The sequence below is a fragment of the Neopelma chrysocephalum genome, unplaced genomic scaffold (assembly GCF_003984885.1).
Source record: "Neopelma chrysocephalum unplaced genomic scaffold, ASM398488v2 Primary Assembly neopelma1_45, whole genome shotgun sequence".
Classification (NCBI taxonomy): Eukaryota; Metazoa; Chordata; class Aves; order Passeriformes; family Pipridae; genus Neopelma; species Neopelma chrysocephalum.
The window spans coordinates 2,701,811-2,726,931 of record NW_020897704.1 but is presented as its reverse complement, the minus strand read 5'-3'; the positions used below and the strand labels follow the sequence as shown (position 1 = coordinate 2,726,931).

The 25,121-nt window shown below is 37.1% G+C and overlaps 1 protein-coding gene across 2 annotated transcripts in view; it reads left to right on the top strand.

The window, feature by feature from the left end:
• The first annotated feature begins 238 nt into the window (after positions 1-238).
• Positions 239-25,121, top strand: part of LOC113965582 (protection of telomeres protein 1-like) — a 54,499-nt gene continuing 29,616 nt past the window's right edge. For both annotated transcript variants that reach the window (XM_027679188.1, XM_027679189.1), the window contains exons 1-9: positions 239-537; positions 5,203-5,358; positions 11,445-11,605; positions 14,316-14,404; positions 15,509-15,553; positions 15,998-16,154; positions 20,872-21,077; positions 22,115-22,250; positions 24,672-24,766. In XM_027679188.1, the coding sequence (XP_027534989.1) occupies positions 268-537; positions 5,203-5,358; positions 11,445-11,605; positions 14,316-14,404; positions 15,509-15,553; positions 15,998-16,154; positions 20,872-21,077; positions 22,115-22,250; positions 24,672-24,766 (1,315 nt within the window). In that variant the 5' untranslated portion in view covers positions 239-267. The remainder of the gene's footprint in view (positions 538-5,202; positions 5,359-11,444; positions 11,606-14,315; positions 14,405-15,508; positions 15,554-15,997; positions 16,155-20,871; positions 21,078-22,114; positions 22,251-24,671; positions 24,767-25,121) is intronic.

Genomic DNA, 25,121 nt, shown 5'->3' with positions numbered 1-25,121 from the left:
CAGGCATTAATCTACCTCTTCAAAATTTTTTTGTGTAAGGTTATATTTTCTGCCTACTTATTTTGTTTTTCTAAGTTAATGTTAATTTTATTTTTTTGTTTTGGTTTTTTTGTTTGACTCTGTTCTCCCCATAGCACCAGAAACAAAAATGATTGATGGTCCCTTCTTTATGCACATGATAAAGCAGAAATGTATTTTTATTTCCATGCAGTGCAAACTTTTTTTTTCATTCATGTTTTGTAACAGATCAGGGAATACAATGGACAAATGCAGGGAATTACCAGTGGGGGATTTGCATCCTTGACATTTGATGGAACTGTAGGAGCACCAGTAGTTCCTCGAACTTCTAGCAAAGTGTACACTTTCATGGATGAAGAACAGAAAACAATAGAAGAATTACGTGTTTGGGCAGCCAGTAATATTTCCATCTCTGGACCAGCAGCAAAATTGTCTAGTGTTCAGCCAATGCTGTTCTTTGATCTCACTTGCCAGCTGGTAGGAAAAGCAAAAGTGGATGGATCTTCTTTTCTTCTAAAGGTAGACTTATTTTTTTTTAATAATTTGTTAGATTTATGTATTGAGATGTTGTGATACATTTTTTGATAAAGCAGACATATTAATTTATACCCTGAGATTAGCTCACTTAGTTAGAGCACAGTGCTAATAACACTAAGGTTGTGGGTTTGATCCCTGTACGGGCCATTCATTCAAGATGATCCTTGTAGGATCCAACTCAGAATGTTCTGTGAAATTCTGTGAAATAATGTTATGTAGATAAATGTTTTGACTGTAAGCAAATTTGTGATCCTGGGCCATTTTATTTCTATGAAAACAAAACAGAAATCACAGTACTTTTTGAAGTTGTTCACCTGATTTGTTTTTGTTGGCATTGTCTGGGTCATCATTTCACATTTGTAGATAAATATTGCACGATTTCTTAACCTTGAAAAATGTTTGTTTTAAACTTCATTCTTGTTTTTTACTTAGCATTTACTGCTTGTTTTTCTAGATCTGTTGGGCATGATTAGTGCAGTAAGTAGCACTATCTAAAAAAGAATCAATGTATTAGGTTATCTGTCATGATGGATTCTAGGTAGTTTCTCTTAGTTATACATAACCACTTTGGGCATCAGTGCTCACGGAAAATACAAAATGCCAAGTGCCACACAACAGTATAGTAATATCCAAGGGTGATCTTTAATATTAACTAAATAAAAGGGAGGTCTCCATAATATTCCTGGGTTCAGCTCCAGATGTATCAGTCTGAAGTTATTCTGAAACTCCTCTGCTTTTATTTTTCTTTATTTTTTAAGTTGAGTGTTAAAATGTGAGTGATGATCAAGCTGTTTTTTTCCACTTTATGACTTCATAAAATTATTTATTGGTTCTACTGTGTTAAACTGTATTGTTACAATGTTTTTAGAAATAGCACGTGGCATTATTCCTTCATTAAGGCAGCAAAGATTTTTCTAATACAGAACAATGCATGCACTACACAGAAACAAACCTTAAGTGTGTGCTATAACATGCTCTGCAACTGTTACAAACATTTCCATTTAATTATCCCTTGTGAAAGACATGTCAAATGAGACCCAGTAAAATTTCAGAACTTTGTAGTCTGTAATTAAGTTGTTAATTGATAAGTATATCTTCGGCATTGAAGGACCCTTTGCAATGACAGAGACAAGTGCTTTCTTAAATTATTAATATTTCTCTACACGCTTTTCTGTGTTGGAAGATTCGAAGTCAGTTTTGTCACTTTTGTGTAGTAAAGGTAATGACTTAGGGAAATCTTAGGGTAGACTTAGGAAAGTAAAAGTTTGAAGTCAAATAATGATAGATGAATTTTTCTGATACATAATTCCTTTGACAGTATATATTTTTAGCATTATAAAATATTAAATACTTAAATCCATATTAAAATACAGCACACAAGCTTAAAAATGCTACATTAACATTGATATGCTGTTGGTAATTCCCTCCATTTCTCAACAATGGCAAAATCCATATCTTAATTCAAATATTGGCCATGATAGAAGATCAACCTTTCTAAAAACTTTTAGACAGATCTCTGATTATTTTGTTGATTTGTTAAACAAAAAAAACAACCAAGTCAATGCCAGCTCATGCATTTTATAATAATGATTTATCATGTTATTCCAAGTACATCAGTTATAGTAGTGGCTGTTTATAGTATGAAATATCATGATTATTTTAAGCATTGAGCCCAGGTAATGAGTGGGGATGGCTTCAAAGACAACTAAAATGAATTTCAGCATCATCTATAGCGTAACATTTAAATTACACTTGGTAAATTAATTGCTACATGCACAGCAGCTGAGGTGGATGTGGCATAAAGATAGTATCGCTGACTTGATTATTTATTACCATTTTCTGAGAATTTTCTTATTCAAACTGATGGAGACTAAAGAATTCACAATAGAAATTATACTGTCATTTATGCCTTTCATAAGAGTTTTACTGTTATTCTTTTCTTCCCTTCTGCCTGTCAGTTAAATTATGTACATTTAGTCATACAATGAGCATACTCTGCTGAAGAGAAAAACAGGTATCATTGTGTCTCTTTCATTTCAGTGTTTTGCCAACCATGGTGATCAAAGGTTATCATTAACTTAGCTCCAGGTTGTTCGTGACTAGTAAAAGAAAAATTTGTTGTTTCTCATCCAGAATTAATTTAACCAGTGTTGGGTTTTCAACCAGTGGTTTTTTTTGAAACCAGGTCAGTTTGAAACCAGGGTGTTTTCATCCATAATTTGAGTAAAGCAAAGCTGCCAAGCTCCTGAGGTAGAGAGCTTGATCTGTTTTCATATTTGTGCAAGAAAAAAAAAGAAACCAACCACTTCTGCAAAGATTTTTTTTTTCCTTGTAGAGAAAGCTTATATTGTTATAAATTCCTCCAAAAGGTGCTGGTACTGGCCCCATTAGTTCCTCTGGTGAAGGACATTTCAAAACTAAGTCACCATCCCTTTATCTGAAAAGGGAGCATACAGGTTATTCCAATCCATTTGTTGGATCCATCTCTCCAGTGTAGAATTAAATTACCAAAGTGTCCCAAGTAAAGCCAGTTGAAATAATAATGAAAAGCTCGACAAATTTAATGTTCTTTATTTTGCCAAAGTGACTAAATTCATAATAGATATGCACTAAATCTGTTTCTCAAGCTCAGTTCTGGAAAAGATTTGATAATTCAAGCAATAGGTAACCTCTCTTTCAAAGGCGGTTTCAAGTATTTCACGGTGCACAATCAGAAGATTATAGGCTTTTTTTAATGTGGCAGCATATACCATCTCATTATCTGGTCCCTCAGAATATGCTCTTACTTGGTGTATTAGGGAGAGTTTGTAGCATACTGAAGCTGAAAACCATAACACCATTGAAAGCTCAACAAAATTGATATTTATTACCAAGAGGTGGCCAACAAAACGAACAAACCCAAAAGAGAGGAAAGAGGAGAAAAATAAGCCCTCAGTACGACTTCCCCAGTCATCCAGCTGTTGCTTATAAAATTGTCTTACCAACTTAGAATGCCTATAATTACCCCATAGCAGAAGCTGCATCCTTAGAGAGTCAGTAAGTTCACAAATTGGCAGGCGTCCCTGCCAAAAGGCAACGTTGTCCTTGAGGTGAAGCTTGCTTCCCTCCAAAAAAGAGCTATCTGCCTTTATACAATTAACTGAGTGACCTCAACCTAGGCAGGTGTGGCCAGCACCGCCCAGCCAGAGGCCTACAGTCCCACCCCCTGTTATGCAAGTAATATCTCTTCTGCACACGCGTGGCTTTCCCTACGCCTGCGTACTGCACCTGGGGGGTCTTTCTTAACTGAGTTGGTGGGTTTACTTCATCCTCTTCCTCCTCAATCTCTCCTTCAAGCGACCTTGAAAGGTGATTAGCCAATCATAGAACACCAATTAAATATATTTATACAAGATTCTCCCTTTCAAGGACGAAGTTCCCATTTATCAGTGTTTGTTTCTCATTACTTGGCAGGGAAAGAACAAAACTTTTACAGGTGGCTGGGCCAAACACAGACCAAAAGTATCAGCGTAATTGAACCCTGATACATATGGCAATATTAATTTGATGTTATGGGTCATTTTCACTGTCAACAGTGAAATTCCCTTTTTTCTCTTGATTTTGGATGGGCATTCCAGCCATGAGTTACTCTCAGTGTATTTATACATAGCTTTGCTGATTCTTAGATCTTTTCCTGTGGGCCTGTTGATCCAAAGCAGTTAAGCATAAGGAGTAGAAACCCTTTAAAAATTGAGCTTTGGTATCTTTTTTTCTTGCTCTCTGCAGTACCTAACTTATGGGACAAAGTGCCTTAGTATCATAAACTCTGAAAATTAGCTTCTGTTGAACCTATATGCATGAAATTCTATGAAATACAGCATTTCAGAATAATGATCCAAACGATTCTAGATTTTCCTTTTACTATACCAGTATTTCAAACCATTATTCTTGTTGTCTTTGAGAAGAGTATATCTTCAGAAACTCAGGGAAGCATAGTTAACAGAATGATATTTTGTTTAAGTAGTAAGATTTTGGTTCCTGTTGGTAAACTTTTTCACAGTAACTTTGGTAGCTCAGAAATAATTCTATTGATATTTCAGTACTAGGAGTATATTAAAGGTTTAGCTTTAGGCACAAGATTTTTAGAACCTTTGTTAATAAGTGTATGTTAAGTACTGATGTTTTTCTAATATTTCTAATAATACTAGTAGTGTATCCTGATACAGGAGATCATCAGTAATTAAGTCAATATATACTGTGTAGTCAGTCTTCACCTACAGTAGCTGAAGTGGTTAAAAGGCCCCTATACCATGATCAAAATATTAAGTATAGACAGTGCTGCGTATGATGAATTCTAATGGTTGTAACTTCTGGATAAAAGTTGAGGCTTTGCTAGAGCTGATTTTTTTTTTTTAAATATTAACAATTCTAGGTCTTAGCACTTGATCATATTCTCAATAGAGGTTGTTTTATGCTCTGTAAGGAATAATAATTAAAAAAACCCCATAAGATCTAATTTAAGTATTTTAAGGACTTTCAGACTAAGACTAGAATTGGGATTTCTTATTGTTACTGATTTTTAATCAAACAAAAAATTTTAAAAAAAGTTATTTAAAATCTGAATCTAAAGTATTGTGAGCACATTGAAGTAGTTCATTTGCGTTGCAGGTATGGGATGGCACAAAATGTCCCTATCCAACATGGAGAGTACCTGTGGAAGCTAAAGACCTGGAAGGAGAAAAGGTTCTTCTTCATCAGCTGAGAAATCTAATGGTGGACATTCTAGTCTATGATAACCATGTACAACTGGCAAAATCACTTAAGGTAATGCACAGTGTGGTATTTCTGTCTCTCTTTTTGTGGCCTGTTTTCTGCTTAGAAGTCACTTCAGAGAATGTATTAATTCAATTCTGCTGTAATTACTTTCATGTTCCTCTTTATCTTTCACTGTATTTCCTGTACCTTTTATTTGAATGCAAAACTCCTTCAGCATATGTTAAACAGCCTCATTACCCGAAAATTACCATGAAAAAAATTCTTCCAATTAAGCCGTTCTTTTCAGACACTGTAATATAACATATAATCCTGTGAAAATAATGAACTCAGAAAATGTATTCTATGCTTTAGAATTATTTTTAAGTGATACAAAGTGGGGTTAAACTCATAGTCCTATTTAAAACTCTTAATTCTAATGTCAATAGAAGATTTTCTGTTCTATAAACTTCTGCAGTTTGCAGTGCAATCTTCATTTAGTGGATCAGTGATGTTGATTATGCTTAGATAGAGAAAACAACATAATTAAACATTTGATCTTCAGCAATACTGCCATCTTGCTTCTGAATACAGGAAATTAGCAAAGAATACATCTTTCATTTCATGCCTTGCCCTCTATACCCAAGATAATTTTTAAGAAAACATCAACTAGAAAATAAAGATAAGTGATAAACATTTGTTAGGCTGGGGCTATTGGCAGACATGAAATCAATTTGATAAATTAACATACATTCATAAGTAAATGACAGATAGCAAAATAAGTGTAAGGATTTGTGTAAGAATTCATAACAAAACTGACAGAAATATTTCATTACTTACAAGTTCTCTTCCAGAATTTTTCTCTTGCTAACTGGTGCAATCTATTGATAAATAATTGATGTTCCAGTGAAGCATTATGTTTTGAAAATAAAGGGGAAAATATTTTAATACTAAGAAAACATAATTTCTTGAGTAGTTGATAATACTTCTTTTATTACTCTCATCCTTTTATGTTCAGGAATTCCTATTGAATATGTGATACATGGGATGTCTTCATCAGCTCTCTCGTATTATTACTTCCTAGAAGTTTGCCCTTTCTTATTTCTAAAGCATTTGTACCTTTGCTGGATACTGCACTGTGTAGTAGAACCTCTAATTTCATAGGAAATTGTTAAAAAACCTCCTTTTTCCTTCTGAGAAATGCAAGCTGTTTTTCTCCTGGCTATGTCCAAAGTTGCAGTAGTTTCAGTCATGAAAGCTGTAGAAATTTAAAGTTAAATCATTTTCGAACACCACTTTTTAGTGGATTGTCTTAGTGAAGTTATCAAAGAAAAGGGGCTGATATGCTAACAATTAACTTCAGAAGTATTTATTAATTTCAGGTTGCAGCATGTAGAATTAATTTTATTTCACAGAATAAAATAAATATAATAAAATTTTGGGGGAACTGTCCCTAAAATGGAGGGGTTTTAAATACTAGTGGAAATCATGTCATATCATAAGAACGTAAAGTGAAATCTGTATAATATTTTATTTAGTTCAGGGTCTTGTTATGCAAAGATTTTTTTAAAAATTCATCTATGTACAAATATGGAACTGGAGAGTGCTTAGTGTATGCATGTGCACCTTCCCAAGTGTGATTATATGTTTTGCCAGTTTATGCTTGCAGAAACAGTAAAAGTATGCTAGTTTTTAGCCATGTGTTCTGCGTTTGACAGTAGTTTAGAATTGCTGTTTTTTATGTAAATTGTTATGGAGTTGTTAGGTTACATTCTCCCCTGTTGTTGTGTACTGTTTGCAGTGACAGTTGCAGCTCAAAAATGACATTTTATGTAGGTGCAATCCCTTTTACACCTTCTTGCTAACACGAAGGGCAGATTGAAAAAAACCCCTGAAATATTTTAAAATTGTATCTGTAGGCACATGTTCAGACAAGGAAGCTCTGAGTAAGCACTACACACAAGAGAAAGTGGGTAATGTACTACAGTGAATTTTTGGCAAATACTGGAGTACAGAATAAGGGATATTGCTGCAAGAGTTTGTTAAAAACTCCTTGTTTAGGTCGTCTGTCCAGAGAACACTGAAGATTTGAGCATTTTATCCCATTTTCCGAGCCAGTCTAATAATACTTACAATTTTCAATGGAGAGAACTTTACTAACATTGAAGATATGTTGCTGTTGATACTGTAAGTAGACTTTTTGTTCGCTGTATTTACTGGCCTCCCTTTCCTACTGGGTAAGATTGTGGCTTTTCAGCATTTGGTGCTTTGACAGAACACAAAAAGAATTTTCAGAAATCTCATCTCTGAAGTAAATTATTTCCTGGGGCATAAAGACACAAGCAAGAACTACAACTAAGCAGAGAAAATGGTGTTCACTGCTTTTGCTTGAAATTGCCTCTTCCTCTGGCTACCTGGGGTGTGTGAGGCTTTCTCATTACTCTAGGAACCCCAACCTACAACTAACTGTCTGGAATACAGTTGCTCCACATAGGTTGCAGTTTCTTATTCTTCAGCCTTTCTTATGCCAGTTTTTCCAGAAGTTCTCAGGATTCACTTACACTGCCATAGGATTTGGGAATAGGTCTGTGATGTGAGTTTCTCCATCTTAAGCATTTTGCTTAGATCGTAAGCATCGAGGTGAGTGAGCATCAGTGGTCAGTCAATGAACAGTAGGGGTACAGCTGTCCTCAGCTGGTTAGAGATTTCCTTATGTTCTGTCATTCATTGAATATGTGGTACTGTGCCTTCCTCTTATGGCTTGATAACCATCAAGTTTGTGTTGCCATGCATTTTCTGTATAGTACAATTAAAACAATTAACCTTGAGCATATATATAAGTCCTAGTCTGTAGTTTCACAGCATTTCTTCCGATCTAGAATTTATATATTTTCAGCTGTTTCTCCCACCATATAAAATGTCATCTCTTTTTTGATAGTGGTATGGACCAAGAAGTCTCGCTTTTCTAGTGCCAGAGTCACATTTTCAACCTGAAACTTCAGTGAGTTACTACATGGCTGTAATATCTAGCTTCATATTTTTCAGACCTAGGTAGCACTCCTTTGACCTGTCAGTGGTATTCTCCACACCTCTGTCTTTTTACTTACTAAAAGGGTAAAAAACAAAAGACTACACCTTCTAATCCCACCCCTGAGTCTTTCAAACTCTTAAGTGGATTTAGATTGGTATTTCTAACTGCAAAGGACTGTGCCCAAATGCTGTGTATATACTTCCTCTAATTTTCAAGAAGTTGTGCACCATTTACTCAGTAAAATTAGACTGGTGATATGATAAAAATTATGACAAAGAAATCTCATTGAATATAATCAGCCATAAAAATAGGTATAAAAATGATTACTAATGAATTTGTTAAGTGATTCCTGTAGATAAAGACAGCTTCTTGTCATGAGTGCCTTTCTGGTCCAACATGAACATTTACCTGCCATGATAAATGGCTGTTCTGAAGTCATCAATGTGAATGTCAACCCAACCCTGTAAGTTTTGAAATAATCATGAGAATTTCCTATGCTAGAGTTCTATTAGTTGGCTGGTTATAGGGAACTGCATATGTGACTTCTGCATTTTAATTCTCTCTAGCCTTAATACATATTTTTTAAATAGACATATTTAAATTAGACTGCAAATAGGGTATTAGTATATTTTATACTACTGCAAAAAATGTTTTTATTCTGCTTTAATTCATTTTGAATGAACTTGCTCTAAATGAAATAGGTAGTTCATAAACAGAACTGCTGTTAAGTCAAGTAAGGAGCTGGTTTTGTACTATATTTTAGTGATGGCTCTGTAAATCGTGTTGTTTAATGTAGATTATAATTTCTTCTCAGTCAAGTATATAAAGTGCTCAGTCTGCAGGCATTCTGTAAACAACAGAAACACAGTAACATTTTTATCCATAACAATCTGCTCGCTGCTGTTAACTGTAAGCAAGGCTGCCGCCCGAAGGAATCCATGGAAATGGCACCCTGTTTGCACAGGCAGCTCTGGCTTGACATTCAGAACCCTATAGACTTTTTCAGTATTTGGCACTGCTGATTATAATGCTTCTCTTTATTGTGGTTCTAAGTGATATTAAAATACATAAAATAATAACATTTTCAGAAAAGAATCTAATAAATGCATATATAGAAAGATTATTTTATAGTGATGACAAATCTTGCAAAGTGAATGCTCTACTAAAATGTGTAGTTCAGTTGACTTCTGCATGAATTTCAGCACACAAGCTTAGAAGGCAGACTCAACACTTTGTATTTTTGGCTTCTGAACTCTCGTCTCCCATGTTTAATTTTTTATATTTGTACATAGAGAAAATACTTTTTTCATACATTCTTTTTAAAAGAAAAAAAATCTGTCAATTTTAATGAACTTTTTCCTGTTTATATGCAAATTACTTTGGAGGTAGGAAGTAGTTTGACACTGTTTTATTAACTTAAGGTTATTTCATAAGCAGAACTTAGCTAAGAACTTTAAAAAAAAAACTTTCTCCCAAGGCATTTGTCACAGTCATTCGATTGCGTTTATAATATGAGTGCCCCTTGTATTTTTGGATATTCAACATAATTAAGTGAAATCAGTATCTGGAAAGGAAAAAAAACCCAAACTTCTGGCTAAGCCTCTTAACTGCCATCTAAATGCACAAGCTGTCCTGGTAATGCTTTGAATGAACAAAATGAGCAGCCTTCTAACAGTGCAGATCAATTAAAACTCTGGTAAGAGCTCCATGCCAGAAGCAAAATAGGTGCAGGCTGAAGTGCAGTTTTTATGTCCCTGCTGCCCGAATTGAAAAATATGCTGCTTTTTCGTGTGTGATTATTGTTTAAAAGTAGTTTGATACCAGCATTATGTAGTCACATAATTGATAGAGAGGAGGATTCTAGACACAGGTTGCTGCTCCATCTTAATATCCATATTATGCATGTATACATAAATTTATAAGTGTTGTACTAAGACCTGGCCAATCCAATCTAGTTTTCCATTGGTTAAAGTTAAAGCTGAAATAAGACTTAACAGACTTGACTGCTGTAATATTAATTTTAATTGAAGTAAATTTAAAATAATTTATCATTTATGTAGGGTTATTTAAAAAATACTTAGAATTAAAATAAATCCAGGTTGTTGAATGTGCGTAGCTTGCCAGCTATCAAGTGGATCTTAGGTTACATATTTAAAGAAAAATTTTAGTAACTGTGTAGTTAAGTCTCAAGATTATCTACCTTTAGAACCTTGGGTTTGATTTTATTTGTTTGGTCGGATGTGTGGGGTTTTTGGGGGGGATGATGGGTATGGTATTTTGAAATAAAAACAGAGTTATAAAAATGTGTTCAATGTTCAGATCTCCATAATTTCTGTTTTTAATAGGTATTTGTATAAGTTAGCTTAAGTCTATTTGTGTAACTTAACAAAACTGTTTCAGAAAACACAAAATAATTTTAAGCAAAAGAAGAAGTATATTCTCCGTGTACCTGAGGAGAAGATCTAACAGAGTTAGGAAGTGTGCCAAAATGTTTCAATTTCTAATATGTGTTGCCTTTTCTCCTGGTGCTAAAGAAATATTATCTGTAATGTAAGCGTAAGATGGGATAAAGAAATCTGAGTAAACAGATGTGTTTGTATGTACACCTGAAGAGATAAAAAGCTGTGCATGATGACAGACATGAGGTCAATTGCCAAATGTGGCCATACATGGACAAATCACAGGACTTCAGTCCCCAGAGGACTGTGTTCTGAAAATAGAAGGGAAATTGAGCCCTCAGGAAAGAAATGTATAAACTCGTTTGCTCTGTCTTCTGAACTATGTTTGAGAATTAGGTTTATTAAGAAGGCTTATGCTGGTTCTGAATCACCCTTTGCTGTCAGTAATGTTGTCTGATAAAGCAAAATGAACAGGTCACCCAGAGAGGTTTTGCAGTCTCCACATTTGAAAGTATTCAGAACCCAACTGGAGACAACCTTAAGAAACCTGCTCTAGTTGACTCTGCTCTGGGCACAGGGGTTGAACGAGGCAATCTCCAGAGGTCCCTGACAACTTTAGCTGTTATGTGATTCAGTTCAAACAGGGAAGAAGCTTTATGAGGCCTAGAAGCCTAGAATTTTCCATGTAAACAGCTAGCTTTGTGCTAAGTTGGCTTTTTTTTTTTTAGATTGGAAGTTTTCTGAGAATTTACAGCATTCATACGAAACAAGCAAGTGCTGAGAATGAAGATGTCTCGCATATAGAATTTCATCTTCATGGTGGCACCTGTTACGGTCGAGGAATAGGAGTCTTGCCAGAAAATAACCCCGATGTTAAGGAACTAAAAACGTAAGTTTTATGTGTAGGTGTTTTGGGGTTTTTTTTCCTAGGTGATTCTTGAAAACTCTAGGCTAATGTAACAACTGTACAGTTTAGAGTTACAAACATATCTAAGAACCAGAAACTCTAGAGCAGAATATGTCATTAGCACCACTAAGATGAAGAGTATTTGGAGGGATAGGTAAATAAAGGCTATTTTTTCAAATTTTGAATATAATAGGGATCAAGATTTCTATTTTATAGTGCTGTAATAATAAATCCTGGCCATGTTAACATACTTGCTCTGTATTATGGTGGCATATAATCTTTTGAAGACAAAAACCTTGTTTCAGCAAATAAATTATGCACATTTTAAGCATGTACATATGTGTTAATTGGAAGTGGTGAGATTTAAAGATGTTCAAAATGAAACAGATAATTTAAATGCCTTACTGAACTGTGTTATATTCATAAGGAATCACAGAATCATTTAGATTAGAAAGGACCTTTAAGATCATTGAGTCCAAATGTAAACCTTGTCCAAGTCCATCACTAAACCATGTCTCTAAATGCCACGTCTACACATCTTTTGAACACCTCCAGAGATGATGACTCCTCCATTTCCATGGGCAGCCTGTTGCAGTGCTTGAAAACCCTTTCCATGAAGAAATTTTTCTAAATATCGAAACCTCCCCTGGCACAGCTTGAAGCCATTTCCTCTCGTCCTGTCACTAGTTTCCTGAGAGAAGAGGCCGACCCCCACCTTGTCATAACCTCCTTTCATGTAGTTGTAGAGAGCAATAAGATCTCCCTTCAGCCTTCTTTTCTCCAGGCTGAACAACCCCAGCTGCCTCAACTGTTCCTCATATGAATTACTCTCTAGACCCTTCACCAGCTTTGTTTCCCTTCTCTGGACTCACTCCAGCACCTCAATGTCTTTCTTGAAGTGAGGAGCCCAGAAACGAACTCAGCATTTCAGGTGTGACCTCACCAGTGCCAAGTACAGTGGGACAATCACTGCCCTGGTCCTGCTGGCCACACTATTTCTGATACAAGCCAGGATGTCGTTTGCCTTCTTGGCCACCTGAACACACTGCTGGCTCCTGTTCAGCCCACTGTCGACCAGCACCCCCAGGTCCTTTTCTGCTGGGCCACTTTCCAACCACTCTGCCCCAAGCCTGTAGCTCTGCATGAGGTTGTTGTGACCCAAGTGCAGGACTCAGCACTTCACCTTCTTGAACCTGATACAATTGGCCTCAGCCCATCAATCCAGCTTCTCCAGATCCCTCTGTAGAGCCTTCCTGCCCTCCTGCAGATTAACACTCTGGCCCAACTTGGTGTCATCTGCAAACTGGCTGAACCCTCAATCCACTCGTCCAGAACATTGATAAAGACATTAAACAACTGGCCCCAATACTAAGCCCTGAGGAACACCATGAGTCACCAGCCACCAGCTGGATTTAACTGCATTCACCACCCCTCTCTGTACCCAACCATCCAGCCAGTTTTTTACCCAGTGAATAGGCACCTGTCCAAGCCATGAATAGCCAGTTTCCTTGGGAGAATGCTGTGGGAGTGAGTGTCAAAGGCTTTACTAAGGTCCAGGTAATCTACATCCACAGCCCTTCACTCATCCAAAGTGAGTGGGTCACTTTGCCATGAAAGGAGATCAAGTTGGTCAAGCAGGACCTGCCTTTGATAAACCCATGCTGGCTGGGCCTGATGCCCTGGTTGTCCTGCTCATGCCACATGATGGCACTCAAGATGATCTGCTCCATGACCTTCCCTGGTACCAAAGTTAAACTGACAGGTCTGTAGTTCCCTGGGTCACCCGTCTGACCCTTCTTGTAGATGAACATCACATTTGCTAACTTCAGTCAACAGGGATCTCCTTGCTTAGCTGGACTGCTGATAAATGATGGAAAGTGGCTTGGTGAGCACTCACACCAGCTTCCTCGGTACCCATGGGTGGCTCCCATCCAGTCCCATAGACTTGTGTATGACTAAGTGGTGTAGCAGATCACTGATCATTTCCTCTTGGATTATGAGTGCTTCATTCTGCTCCCCATCCGTATCTTCCAGCTCGGGTGTGAGTACTCAGAGAAAAACTGGTCTTACTATTAAAGGCTGTGGCAAAGAAGGCATGAGGTACCTCAGCCCTTTCCTCATCCTTTGTCGCTGTTTCCCCCCACATCCAACAAAGGATGGAGATTTTCCGTAGCCTTCCTTTTGTTGATGATGTATTTGTAGAAACTATTTTTGTTGTCTTTCATGGCAGTAGCCAGATCAAGTCCTAGTTGGGCTTTGGCCCTTCTAATTTTCTGCCTGCATAACATCCTTTAGTACTCCTGAGTGGTCTGCCCCTTCTTCCAAAGGTTATAAACTATTTTTTTCCTTAGGAAAGGCTAAGTCACCAAAGTCCATATTCCTTTATCAGAAATTCTGTTTCCAGTAGTACGTGTTTCTTTTTGGCACTATATTGTGCTTAATGTTCCAGAAGTGATTTGGAAAGGAGTGTCTTATCTGCATCATTAATATAATTCCCTGCAAATTCTGGCTCAGCTGAGTTTTATATCTCTGCTGGAACCTTTATGAGTGAACATTATACCTGTGTATTGATAATAAATAGGTATCGTATAAGTGTCTGTGTAATCCCATTATATATGTGTGTGCGTGTGTGTGTATGTAGATATATGAAAGATTTCTCTAGATTATAAAATATTTAATCATTTATTTTTAGATTCTTAGAATCTGTGGATCTGGCAGACAGTCAGAATATGGAAAGCATGTCTTCAGTGGAATTAGACGGCACTTTTAGCGATTTTACGGGTAAGAGCAATTGGTCTTTCTTCTAACAGATATATATGGTCAAGAAAAGGTCACAGTTACTACTTCTCTAAGTATGTAATGTTAATTTCACATGCAAAGCCTTAGAGAATTATTTTGGATTATTAGACTGGAAATTTTCATTACCCTATCTTTCTGTCTCCCAGCCTTTCATATTACACAGAAAGATACTTTCATAGGAGGTAGTGAATAAATTCTTAAACACAGATGGTGTTCTTAATCATATTATATTAGATCACAAAGCAGAGTTATGTAACTCCCTTCCTCTAGGATTCTTCAGGGACAGGCACTGAAAACACTACTGAACAGCTGTGTGTTGAGGAGCCCTGAAGTCATTGGATGGAAAGTTGTGTCAGTGGCAGAGCTGTAAGGTGCAGTGCCATGGAAAAGTAGCATCTTACAGGCAGTTTTACAGATCCCATATTATTCTTTGAATGGCATTTTTAGCCCAGGATAAGAATAACTAAAGGGGAATTAAACTCTAAAGGTGGTTGGACATAGCCTATATCTTTGCTTCTAGCTTTTAAAATCCTGTGTTACTTAGCCATTATTAATGTACTGTGACTGGATATTTCTAAAAGGATGTAAAAGTCAAGAGTAAATGAATACTTCATGTCCAGTCCATAACTGCAAATTTAGAAAGAATTTTGCTCTTATTTACTGCACTCTGTGTGTATAGTACAGGTTGTTCAGAGGAGGAACCAGGCAGTCCATATTGATTTTAGAATAATATATTTATGTTCTTGTCCCAAAAGATTGCAGGGGATGAAAACAGTTTATGTTAGCAGATCATTGACAGTATGCTTTTGAAAAGTGTTCATTTTGATGAGCATTACTATTTAATGTATATGTTAACTTCCACTCAGTATATTAACTCTTGATATGTAATGTTTGCCTCCTGCTTGCTTTGCTTTTTTCTTTTGCTATGTTGTTTTCATACATTATTGGGATTTCCATTTTCCTCTGTTCAGCTTTTGGGTTTGTGTATGTATCTATCTGCCTATCTACCTACCTGTTTTTGTATGTCCACATAATAAAAAAGAAAAGAAGGAAGGAAAATAATTAGGTAATTCTTCTTGATTTTAGATCTTGAATCGCACTTACAGAGATGTCAGCAGTTACCTGTTACAGGTAGGTAATATTTTGACCTAAAGTGAATTTGTATTTTGCTAAAGAACAAAAATAGTTTTGAGATATTGTCTCAAAGGCTGAAATAATCTTTTACTTATTATAGGAAGAGCTATTTTAAGAGTATAAGTGTATCTATGTTACATTGGTTTTATTTGGCTTTTTAAGGAATAGAGCATATTTGTATATTCTACTTTCATTTGTTATTTCTACATGTTGAATTTCTGGACCCTGAAGTGCACCATGCATCTACAGCCTCTTTTGATTTATCTTACAGACTGTAGTAACATGTTGTATTGATAAAACTAAGGCTGCAACTGGGAGGGAAAGAAAAGTTGGAAATTAAGGAAAAATGCAAACCTGCAATTGCCATTTCCTGTATTCCAAATATTATGGTATTTAATAGGTATGCATGGTGCTTTTTTGTGTGTGTGTATTGTTTTGCAGTATTAACAGATCATCAGGATTTGAATAACACAGAACTGAAAACCATTATGAACAGCACAGCTCCTCAACAGTATCGCATTAGAGCAAAGCTGAGAACCTATAAACCCCAGAAGCTCCATCAGTCTATTAAACTTCATTGTTCCAGATGCAACTCCTTGTAAGTGTTTCACGCAGTATAATGTAATTGAAACTCACTGATAATAGGGAGGAAAATTTTAAATCATCAGATAAGTTCCATTTATGAATCCTTTGAGTGCTCTCAAAACAATAACTTTTCTTTATTTTCAAATGCAGCAGTGCAGTTTTTCCACACCAAAGTTGTATTTAAGTACCTGTTTCTTTCTTGCAGTTTTAGAATAGGATATGCAAAGAGGTATGATAGTTTCCAAGTGAATGAGTAAATATCTTTGACTTAAGTGCATCTCCCAGACAAGGCATCTTTTCTGGATCCAAAAATATTGGGGAAACCATAGAATGGCTTGGATTGCAAGGGACCTTAAAGATTATCTTGGTCCAAACCCCTGCCATGGGCAGGTATACCTTTCACTAGACTGGGTTCCTCAGAGTCCCATCCAGCCTGTCCTTGAACACTTCCAGGGATGGGACATCCACACTATTCACCTTGTTATTTTTGTCCTTTTTTCTGACCTGTGTGAGTTCACTTGACTATTGTATCATTGTTATTTCCCCTTTAATGCTGTTTGTCATTGTATCAAATAATGCTCACCTATTTTTGATTAAACTGTTGGGTGGTATGCATTGAAGTGCTATCCATGATCATCTGAATCCTGTACCATTTTTTTTGCCTGACTTAACATCAGTCCCAAGCAAACAGCTTTATTGTTACTGATGTAAACTATTACTTTCTTTAATGATGGCACATTAGCATTCTCCTAGCCTTTTGTAAATTTTTGCACAATCAAGATTTATCAGATGCAAACATCACTGAGACAAGCAAATGGCCCTGCTGTCCTTCTCTTACAGCTTTTGGATGCAAAGTATGCCTGCAGCTTTAACAATATTGGTCTTTATCAGATATTCATAATGCAACAGGAGTACTTCAGCATCTTCACAACATACAAGGACATGGACTTTATTGCCAAGTATAAAAAGGAGATAATTACCTATAATAACTATGTCTACCACTTTTGTCACTTGTTTATATATTTGTCAAATCTATATAGTAATAAGCAGGTACAACTGATAGAATTTTGTTTGTTCTTTATGAAGCTTATCACAAAACTTTCCATAAATATTATAGTCTTTTTGTATATTCTTGACTTGTTATGAGCTTTCTTTCTGTTCATTTTAGTCGTCTCCTCTTTCACATATTGTTGCCTTCTCTTTGCCACAGAATTCGGACAGACTTTTAACTACATAGATTTCTGATGATTTATTTAGCATATTTACTATTACCACCATCCTGCTGCTATGATAAAACTACTTGCAGTGCTTTTGTAGAAGTTTAGCTTCTCTTCTCAACTGTGTGCATCAGGTAGAAGCAATCAGTGAAATATAGTGGGACTGTACTTCAGCCTGGATTGAGTAGATTAAGAGGCCCAAGAAGGACACATGATCCTTCTCTCTTACATATTCTTCTGTGGCAGAAGTTGTTTCATGTTTTGGCATATGCTGAAGGCCCTGGCTGAACAAAGCTCAATGCAAGCTTGATCCTTTAAAACTTTATCCAGTAAGATGTATATATGCTTAGGGTATAAAATCCTTGTGAGAGATGTATTTTTAATATTTTTAAACCTTGGCTGGAAGCCTCTTTGTAAATAGCAAAATACCAATATAGATGAATGTAGTTTTATTCATGTATCTATTTTATAGAATTTTCAACCCTTGCGTATAGCTTAGTTCAAAAACAACTAATTTCATTCCTGCCTCTGAGGGAAGTCTTCAGACAGGCTGTAGTGGCTGGAAGAGTTGTCTGGACAGGTATGTCTGGACAGATGACTTGCTGCTGTAGGTTGAAAAAGGCTTTTTCCCTGGAGTTGGAAAGTAGTTAACCCCAGGGGTGGTGTTCTTGGTGTTGAGCCAATCAGCACCCCTGTGAAATTAGCATATTACACAGACAGAAAAAAGAAGACTGGGTACGTAGCTGGAAGGAGAGGCAGCCGTGGCTTGAGACACCACGTGTTAGAGCTGAGGGGCCAGTGAGCCCCGCTGGGGGCCAAGGCCCCCAGCCCCCGGCCGGGACCCCAGGAGACCCAGTGTAGTGTTAAAACTGGACCGGGTACCATGGCCAAAGGCTGGGGGGGAGTTTCTCCACTGTGAGGGGGCAGCAGAAGACGCTGAAGCGGTGGCAGAGGCAGCACTGAATAGCGAGCTATGGCTGAAAGCCAAGACGATAGCCGGCGAGCAGCAATATGGCACAGGGCCAGGCTGAGAGACGCAGAGGTGTCCTGCAGAGAGAAAGCTGGCAACAGAGCAGAGAAAGCTCAGCAGAGACTGTTTTGGGGTAAGACTGAATTACATCCTCAAAACCCTGAGATCTCCTTGGAAGGAGGGGTGGGCTTCCAAATTTGAAGGGAGTCCTGAAATGCAACTGCAGCTAGAGAGAGAGAGGAGCTGAGGGCCCGGAGGTGTCCTGCAAGCTAGACCAGGATGGTCAGACCAAAGAATGCAGGGGAAGTGTGCATCCACCCCTGCCACGTTTGCAGCCGAGACGGAGCAGAAGAGCTCTGCTAGAACGCTTGGGGCAAGAACTGAACTGAAAGCCCCTAAAATGTTCTGACCCGGGGGAACTTGGCCCCCCGGGGAAAGGGACTTTTACAGAATGCTTTGCACTCCTTGATATGACCGTGGTAAGGTGAGTTTTGTCCCTGCTTTGCAGTCCACGGGCGAGACCTTCGGTTAGAGCCGAATGGCTGAGAGGGGTGAGAGAGATACCCCTGCGTTGTAATGAAGAGAAAGAGAGATTTTTTCCAACTACAACAAATTGGAACTGCTGCTTTGGAGAGGAAAGATTGTACTGCCCTGAAAGTGAAAAAGACTTCTTCTTTCCTTCTGGACTTCTATGGAGAGAAGGAGAGATGATCTATGTATATATATTGTTTTACTATAGGAGAGATAGTTAGGATTGTTGTATATATATATTATAGTATTTATTGTGTTAGTAATAAATTTTGATATTATTCCCCCATGTTGGTAGTTATGCATGTCTGAAAACTTCTCTCACACTGAAGCAAATTGTGGAGAGTTTGAAAATTGAATTTTTGGAGAGTCAAACTACGACACCTGCTATGTTAGGTCCATTGCCTTTACGTTTAAATTAGTAATCCAGGAACACAGGCAGAAAGGTTTATGTGAAGAGCACTATGGTCAGGTTTGGGAAGATCTCTTGTTTGCCAGTTCTGCAGTCATTGCAGAAGAATATCAAAGTTTGGTTTCATAGGAAAGAATTGTTCTATTCAGTGGTGGAAGCAGATGCTCTTGGGTTTGAAAGTGAAATCATCAGAATAATCTGCAGGAGCAGGAGTCGATGGCATTTTTTCTTCAGCTCCACTCTAAAGTTTGACACCTACTTTCTTGCAGTGTTTTATGAAATAGCCCGTTTTTGCCTTTTTTTTATTATCCTTTTTGTCACAGTTCATATTCCACCTGAAGCCAGCGGGTCTGTTTTGCTTAGGAAAAACATTCTAGTGCTGCTTAATTTGTGTGCCAGCTGCTGACTTTTTACCTGTCATTGGTAAGTCTCTAAGCCGCTCTCCATGTTTTATCATCAGTCCTGGATAACTGGGGAGGTCCCAGATGTTTGGAGGTTGGACAAAGTGATGCCCATCCCCAACAAGGGCTGGAAGGAGGATCCATGGAACTACAGGCCTATCTGGAGCACAGATCCTATGAGGAGTGGCTAAGGGAACTGGGATTGTTTAGCCTGGAGAAGAGGAGGCTTAGGAGAGACCTTATCACTCTACAGCTACCTGAAAGGAGATTGTAGCTAGGTGAAGGTTGACCTTTTCTTTCAGGCAGCTAGAGACAGGATGAGAGGAAATGGCCTCAAGTTGCACATGGGGAGGTTTAAGTTGGACATTAAAGAATTTCCTCACAGAAAGGGTAATTAGATACTGGAATGGGCTGCCCAGGGAGGTGGTGGAGTTACTGTCTCTGGAGGTGTTTAAGGAAACACTGGACATAGCACTTGGTGCCATGGTCTAGTTGACGTGCTGGTTTTGGGTCATCAGTTGACCTGATGATCTCAGAGGTCTTTTCCAACCTTATTCATTCTGTGATTCGGTAATACTGGTAAAAAGTGAATGGCCTGCATTATTGCTTCTCTGTGAATGACGAGTGGAAATGCACGAATGGTGCACTCTAGCAGGACAAGAAAGAAAAATGTGGTACAGAGTTGCAGATTTTCCCTTTACAGTACTTATGTGAAGCTATTCTGCTCCTGTCCTTTTTCTTTTTTTTTCCCCCTCAATATATGCAAAGTCAAATAGACTAAAACATAAACCTTGAAATTATGTAAGCTTATACGGCTTTTTCACTCTCATGAAGTGGTATGCAGTTGTGTGACCCGTTTAAGGCCCAGCTGAAGTCACATAAAGCTGATATTATTTAGTCTTCCATGGATACATATATATGTGAGTGTGTATGTGTGTGTGTGTGTGTATGAAGCCACTAGGCTACCTCTGCTTCTAGGTAAGTTGGCACATAACTTAGCGTATTTATTAACATGAAAAGTCATTATATACTATACAACTGTAAATGTTTAAACTGATAAAACAATGAGGATATTTTTCCTGTATGTACTTTAACTCTCATGACTGTATTCTAATATTTATTTGGAGTAGTGTCATCCTTGTTAATAGATTGCCTAAGGAGAAGCTTTTAGAATTTACTTACTTATCTTGGAAATGTTTTAGGCAAGAAGTTCCAGATGGAGATGTGTTTGACTTTATTTTACAACGCTCTGCCATTACTGCCCCAAACCCAGAATTACACAATACATCCTGGTATGATTCTGTAATGTGGACTACACAAGACCAGAAGCAAAGGAAAATAGCTATCCATTTCGTAAAGCATGATGAAATGCTTCAACAGCCTGAAGACACCTTGCTTATGATAGAAGGTAAGGTAGATGGCAAATATACCAGCTCTTATGGCACAATGTCTACTCTGAGGATGTACAAAGTGAAGATATGTTGAAGTTGTATTCTATGTAAGTAGTGGTGATCCCAAAGGCATCTTAAAAGAAAAGAACTTCCCTGGAACTGTAGGTCACTGTTGTGCAAATAAGAAAGGGTAATCTTTGAAGGTCTTGTAAGGTGCTTCTATCTATTTTAAAACTAAACCTATATGTTTATTGTTGATTATGCTAAAATTAACACCTGACTTTATTTTTTTGAGTTGTGCTTATTGTTTTTTCAGTTCTGATTTAAAAACTCGCTGAGTCTTCTAAACAAACCTGTTTTTAGTATTGACATAGAGAAGTTTTGAAAGGCTTCTGGTAATACAAGCCTACAATTAACTTTGTCAGCCTCTGGATGTCAGTGTTGTTTCAGATTAATAGAGTTTCTCTCACTGTGAGTTTTTTTGGTTTGTTGTGGTTTTTATCAGAATTCCTCAGAGAAGCAAAATAGCCACTGACTTTTAAACAAAGCAATTTAGCGAGAATACTATTGAGGAATTCTTTAATAGAATAAAAATAATAAATAATTGCAAATAGTCCCATTCAGATTTAAAACAAAGTCTTCGATTGTGCTCAAGTAATGGTGTGAATAAGCAAATGTAAGTCAGATGGTCCTTTGTATAGGGGTCAGTGACAAAACCCCTTCTGTTTTCTGCCTTGTTTTATAAAATTGCTAGTAAAATCATAGGAGAAATTATATGAAAGTGATGCTAACTAAATACAACTTCTTGGTTACAGTGATAGCTATGAGGAAGATATTAAGGCATGTGCTTTTATGAATGTCAATCTTTGATTCTTTATTGAGTCTGTTGTTGAGTAAGAGTGAGAAAGTATTGGGCTATTTTTTGAGTTTTCAATGGTGGATCTCAATTATTATTGAAGGTCCTAAAATCATTATCTAATCAGCCAAGAACTACAAGTTGTTTGATTTATTCGTGATTACAGTTTAAGAAACCATGTTTTTCTATTTTTAATAGGTGGAACACTAAAAGAAGTCTGGAAGCTTACAAAAAGATTTAAGTGTGTTATTCCTGTGAGATCCACAGAAGTTGATCTGGAATTATTAGATCTTTCAGCTCCTTTTCTTTTACAAGGGAATGTAAAATATTATGGGTAGGTTAAAAGTATTTGTTGATGTTTCAATAGTTGCAGTAATAGATACCATTTTCTTCAGTAATTCAATATGCAATGCTCAAGGCATAACTCACCCAAAGATTCTTTGATGCAAAATACATAACATGATGTGCAGTACCTAGTACCTGGAGTACCTTAATCTACCTCTTTTAGTCCAGGTCTTCCATTTTGTCGTCTCACTTAAAGTCAAAACACATATTGCTTTTAAAACTGTATACGGGGTTGGATTTTTTAATATATTAACAATATAGCAGATAATATTTAAATAGAGACCCAGAAAATTATCTCAGGCTGTCAATCTACATCTCATTCTCTCTCATTCTTAGTGTTGGGAAAGCTTGGGGTTTGGAAGAAGTAAGGGATTTTGGACAGCCTATCCTTACTATTTGTCATTTATTGTGATCCTCAGCACTGCAAAGTGCCTTACCTGTTTGTGGATGTCATTCACTGTAGAGACGACTTAACAGGTTTCTGAATTCCACAGTTCCAAGGCTGTGGAATACAGTACATACGTCTCGGTGTGGTATCTGTGATCTGCTCAATGAGTGCCAGCAGCAGTGTGTTCTCCCAGTACTGCCCAGCAGCGTGCAGTTACTGAGCTCAGAAATACCAGTTACTTCATGCAAGCTATTGAGTCCTCTCTCTCTCAGCAGTCCTAGTAAGTTCAAGCAGAGCACAGCGCAGTGGGGCACTATGTCAGGTCTGTAGGCAGTAAAAAAAAGTTCTGTGTGGAAATATTGCATGTTTCATGTGAACCCTAAAGTTTCCCATAAGGGCCATCTATAAAATGAATACAGGTTATTATTTCTCTTTGTCATATATTGTTTTCACCTTTACAGATATGGCTGTCTACAGCTTTTTTAAATAAAGTCAGTACATGGGTACTCCTACTGGGACAGGATCTTCACCAATAGGAAGTATTTCCCCTTGCACTTTCATAATCCATATATTTCCCCAGCTACACACAACTCACCTTCAGATGTTGTTCTCTCTTCAAATGGCTGGATTGTAAAAGTAAATGCTTTATAAGATATTCCATGATTGTTTATAGGATATTTAGGAAGGAACCTCACAGGGGTGCTGACATTTCAGAATGATGTTTCATGTGCTTTTTTTATCAGTGGCATATACTTAGCAAAGTCTAAAAAAGATTCCGTATAGTAGAATGAATTTATATGTGTGTGCATGAGCATGTATATTCATACGTATATATATATAAATAGACACACTTGCATATAAAAAGCAAAATTCACAGCTAAGTTACTTTATTGGAGTTTGAGTGGGTTTTTTAAAGGAAAAAAGTGACTTAGCTGAGCTTGACTTTATATCACTGAAGCACAAATAGTTCTATTGATTTTTATGACATGCTTTGCATATAATTCTAAAAGATAATAAATGTTTATTTCAAGTTCTAACTGTAATATAGTAGCAGAGCAGCTTATTTGGAAGAATAGTTGTTCTATAATTTTATTCCCTGAGGCAAATGGAAACAGTTCTTCAGTATTTTTGTCCACTTGCAGCGTTTGCTATGTCAAATGTAAAATTTATAATTATTGGTGTAAGTACACCGGTAATAAAATAGATTGTTCTAATAATTCATAGTTAATATTCTCAACATAGGCAAAGCCAAATTTCTCCTCAAACCCTGTTGTGGTTTTAGAGTGTGCTACAAGTTCAGATTCATTCCTGCTTTTGCAAAGCAAGAAGTAGTGAATATGAATATATGTTTAACAATGTAGTGATCTTGGAATCATAGAATGGTTTGGGTTGGAAGGGACCTTTGAAGATCATCTAATCCAGGCACCCCTGGGGAAAGGGACACCTTCTACTAAATGTGGTTTCTCACCTCCATCTGTCCTGGACTTGAATAATTCCAGGGGTGGGGCATCCACAGTCTTTCTGGATAACCTGTCCCAGTGCCTCACCACCCTCATTGTAAAGTATTTCTTCCTTCCGTACAATCTAAATTTACCCCCTTTCAGTTTAAAACTGTTGCTCCTTGTCCTGTCACTATAGGCCCTGGTTAATAGTCTCTCTCTGTCTTTATTATAAACCCCTCCTATAAATTGAAAGGCCACAATAGGGTCTTCCCGGAGCCTTCTGTTTTCCAGGCTGAACAACTCCAGCTTTCTCAGCCTTGATGTGCAGTTTTACTCCTGTCTATTCATGGAGGTGGTCTTTTCCAGATTTATTTCTTCTCAGGTATATTTCAGAAACAGCATTAAGGGGTTTGATGTGATCTAAAGCTGGTGTGTCTGGTAAAATAGTTATTTTAAGCAGCAACAGAAATACTTTTGCAATCCCACTGCGTAAGAAAATCAGAATTTTTTTTTTCTATGCAGAAAGCTTCTAGTATTAATAGATAAGTGGTTAGTCTCAATATCTTGTTTTAAATGGTAGGTGCAAGCAGTGTTCCACTCCAAAGCCAATCAAGAATCTAAGTTCCATTGCAGCAGAACAGCGACCATCATGGGACCCAACTGAAATAGCGCAAGGTCAGCTGAAATGATACTGTCCTGATATACCTTGATTCTGAAGTGTTTATGTGAAATACTTTGGTTTGCAGTTCTGGGTTGCAGTTTTTTACAGAAAGCATGTAATTTATGGTCACATTGAATATAATGCTGTAAAACTTATTCACCTTTTACCAGTAGAAATAACATATTTACTTTTGAAACTATCGCAGTATGAATTAAAGGATTTTATATGTTGACTAATTTCTTCTACCATAAGTATCAGTAGTAACACTTATCGTAGTACAGATGTCATGAATTTTTGGTTGCAGGTTGTTAAACTGTGTATATGCTTGCAGTCCTTGCTTTTCCTTTTGAAGATACAGTTTTTCTGACC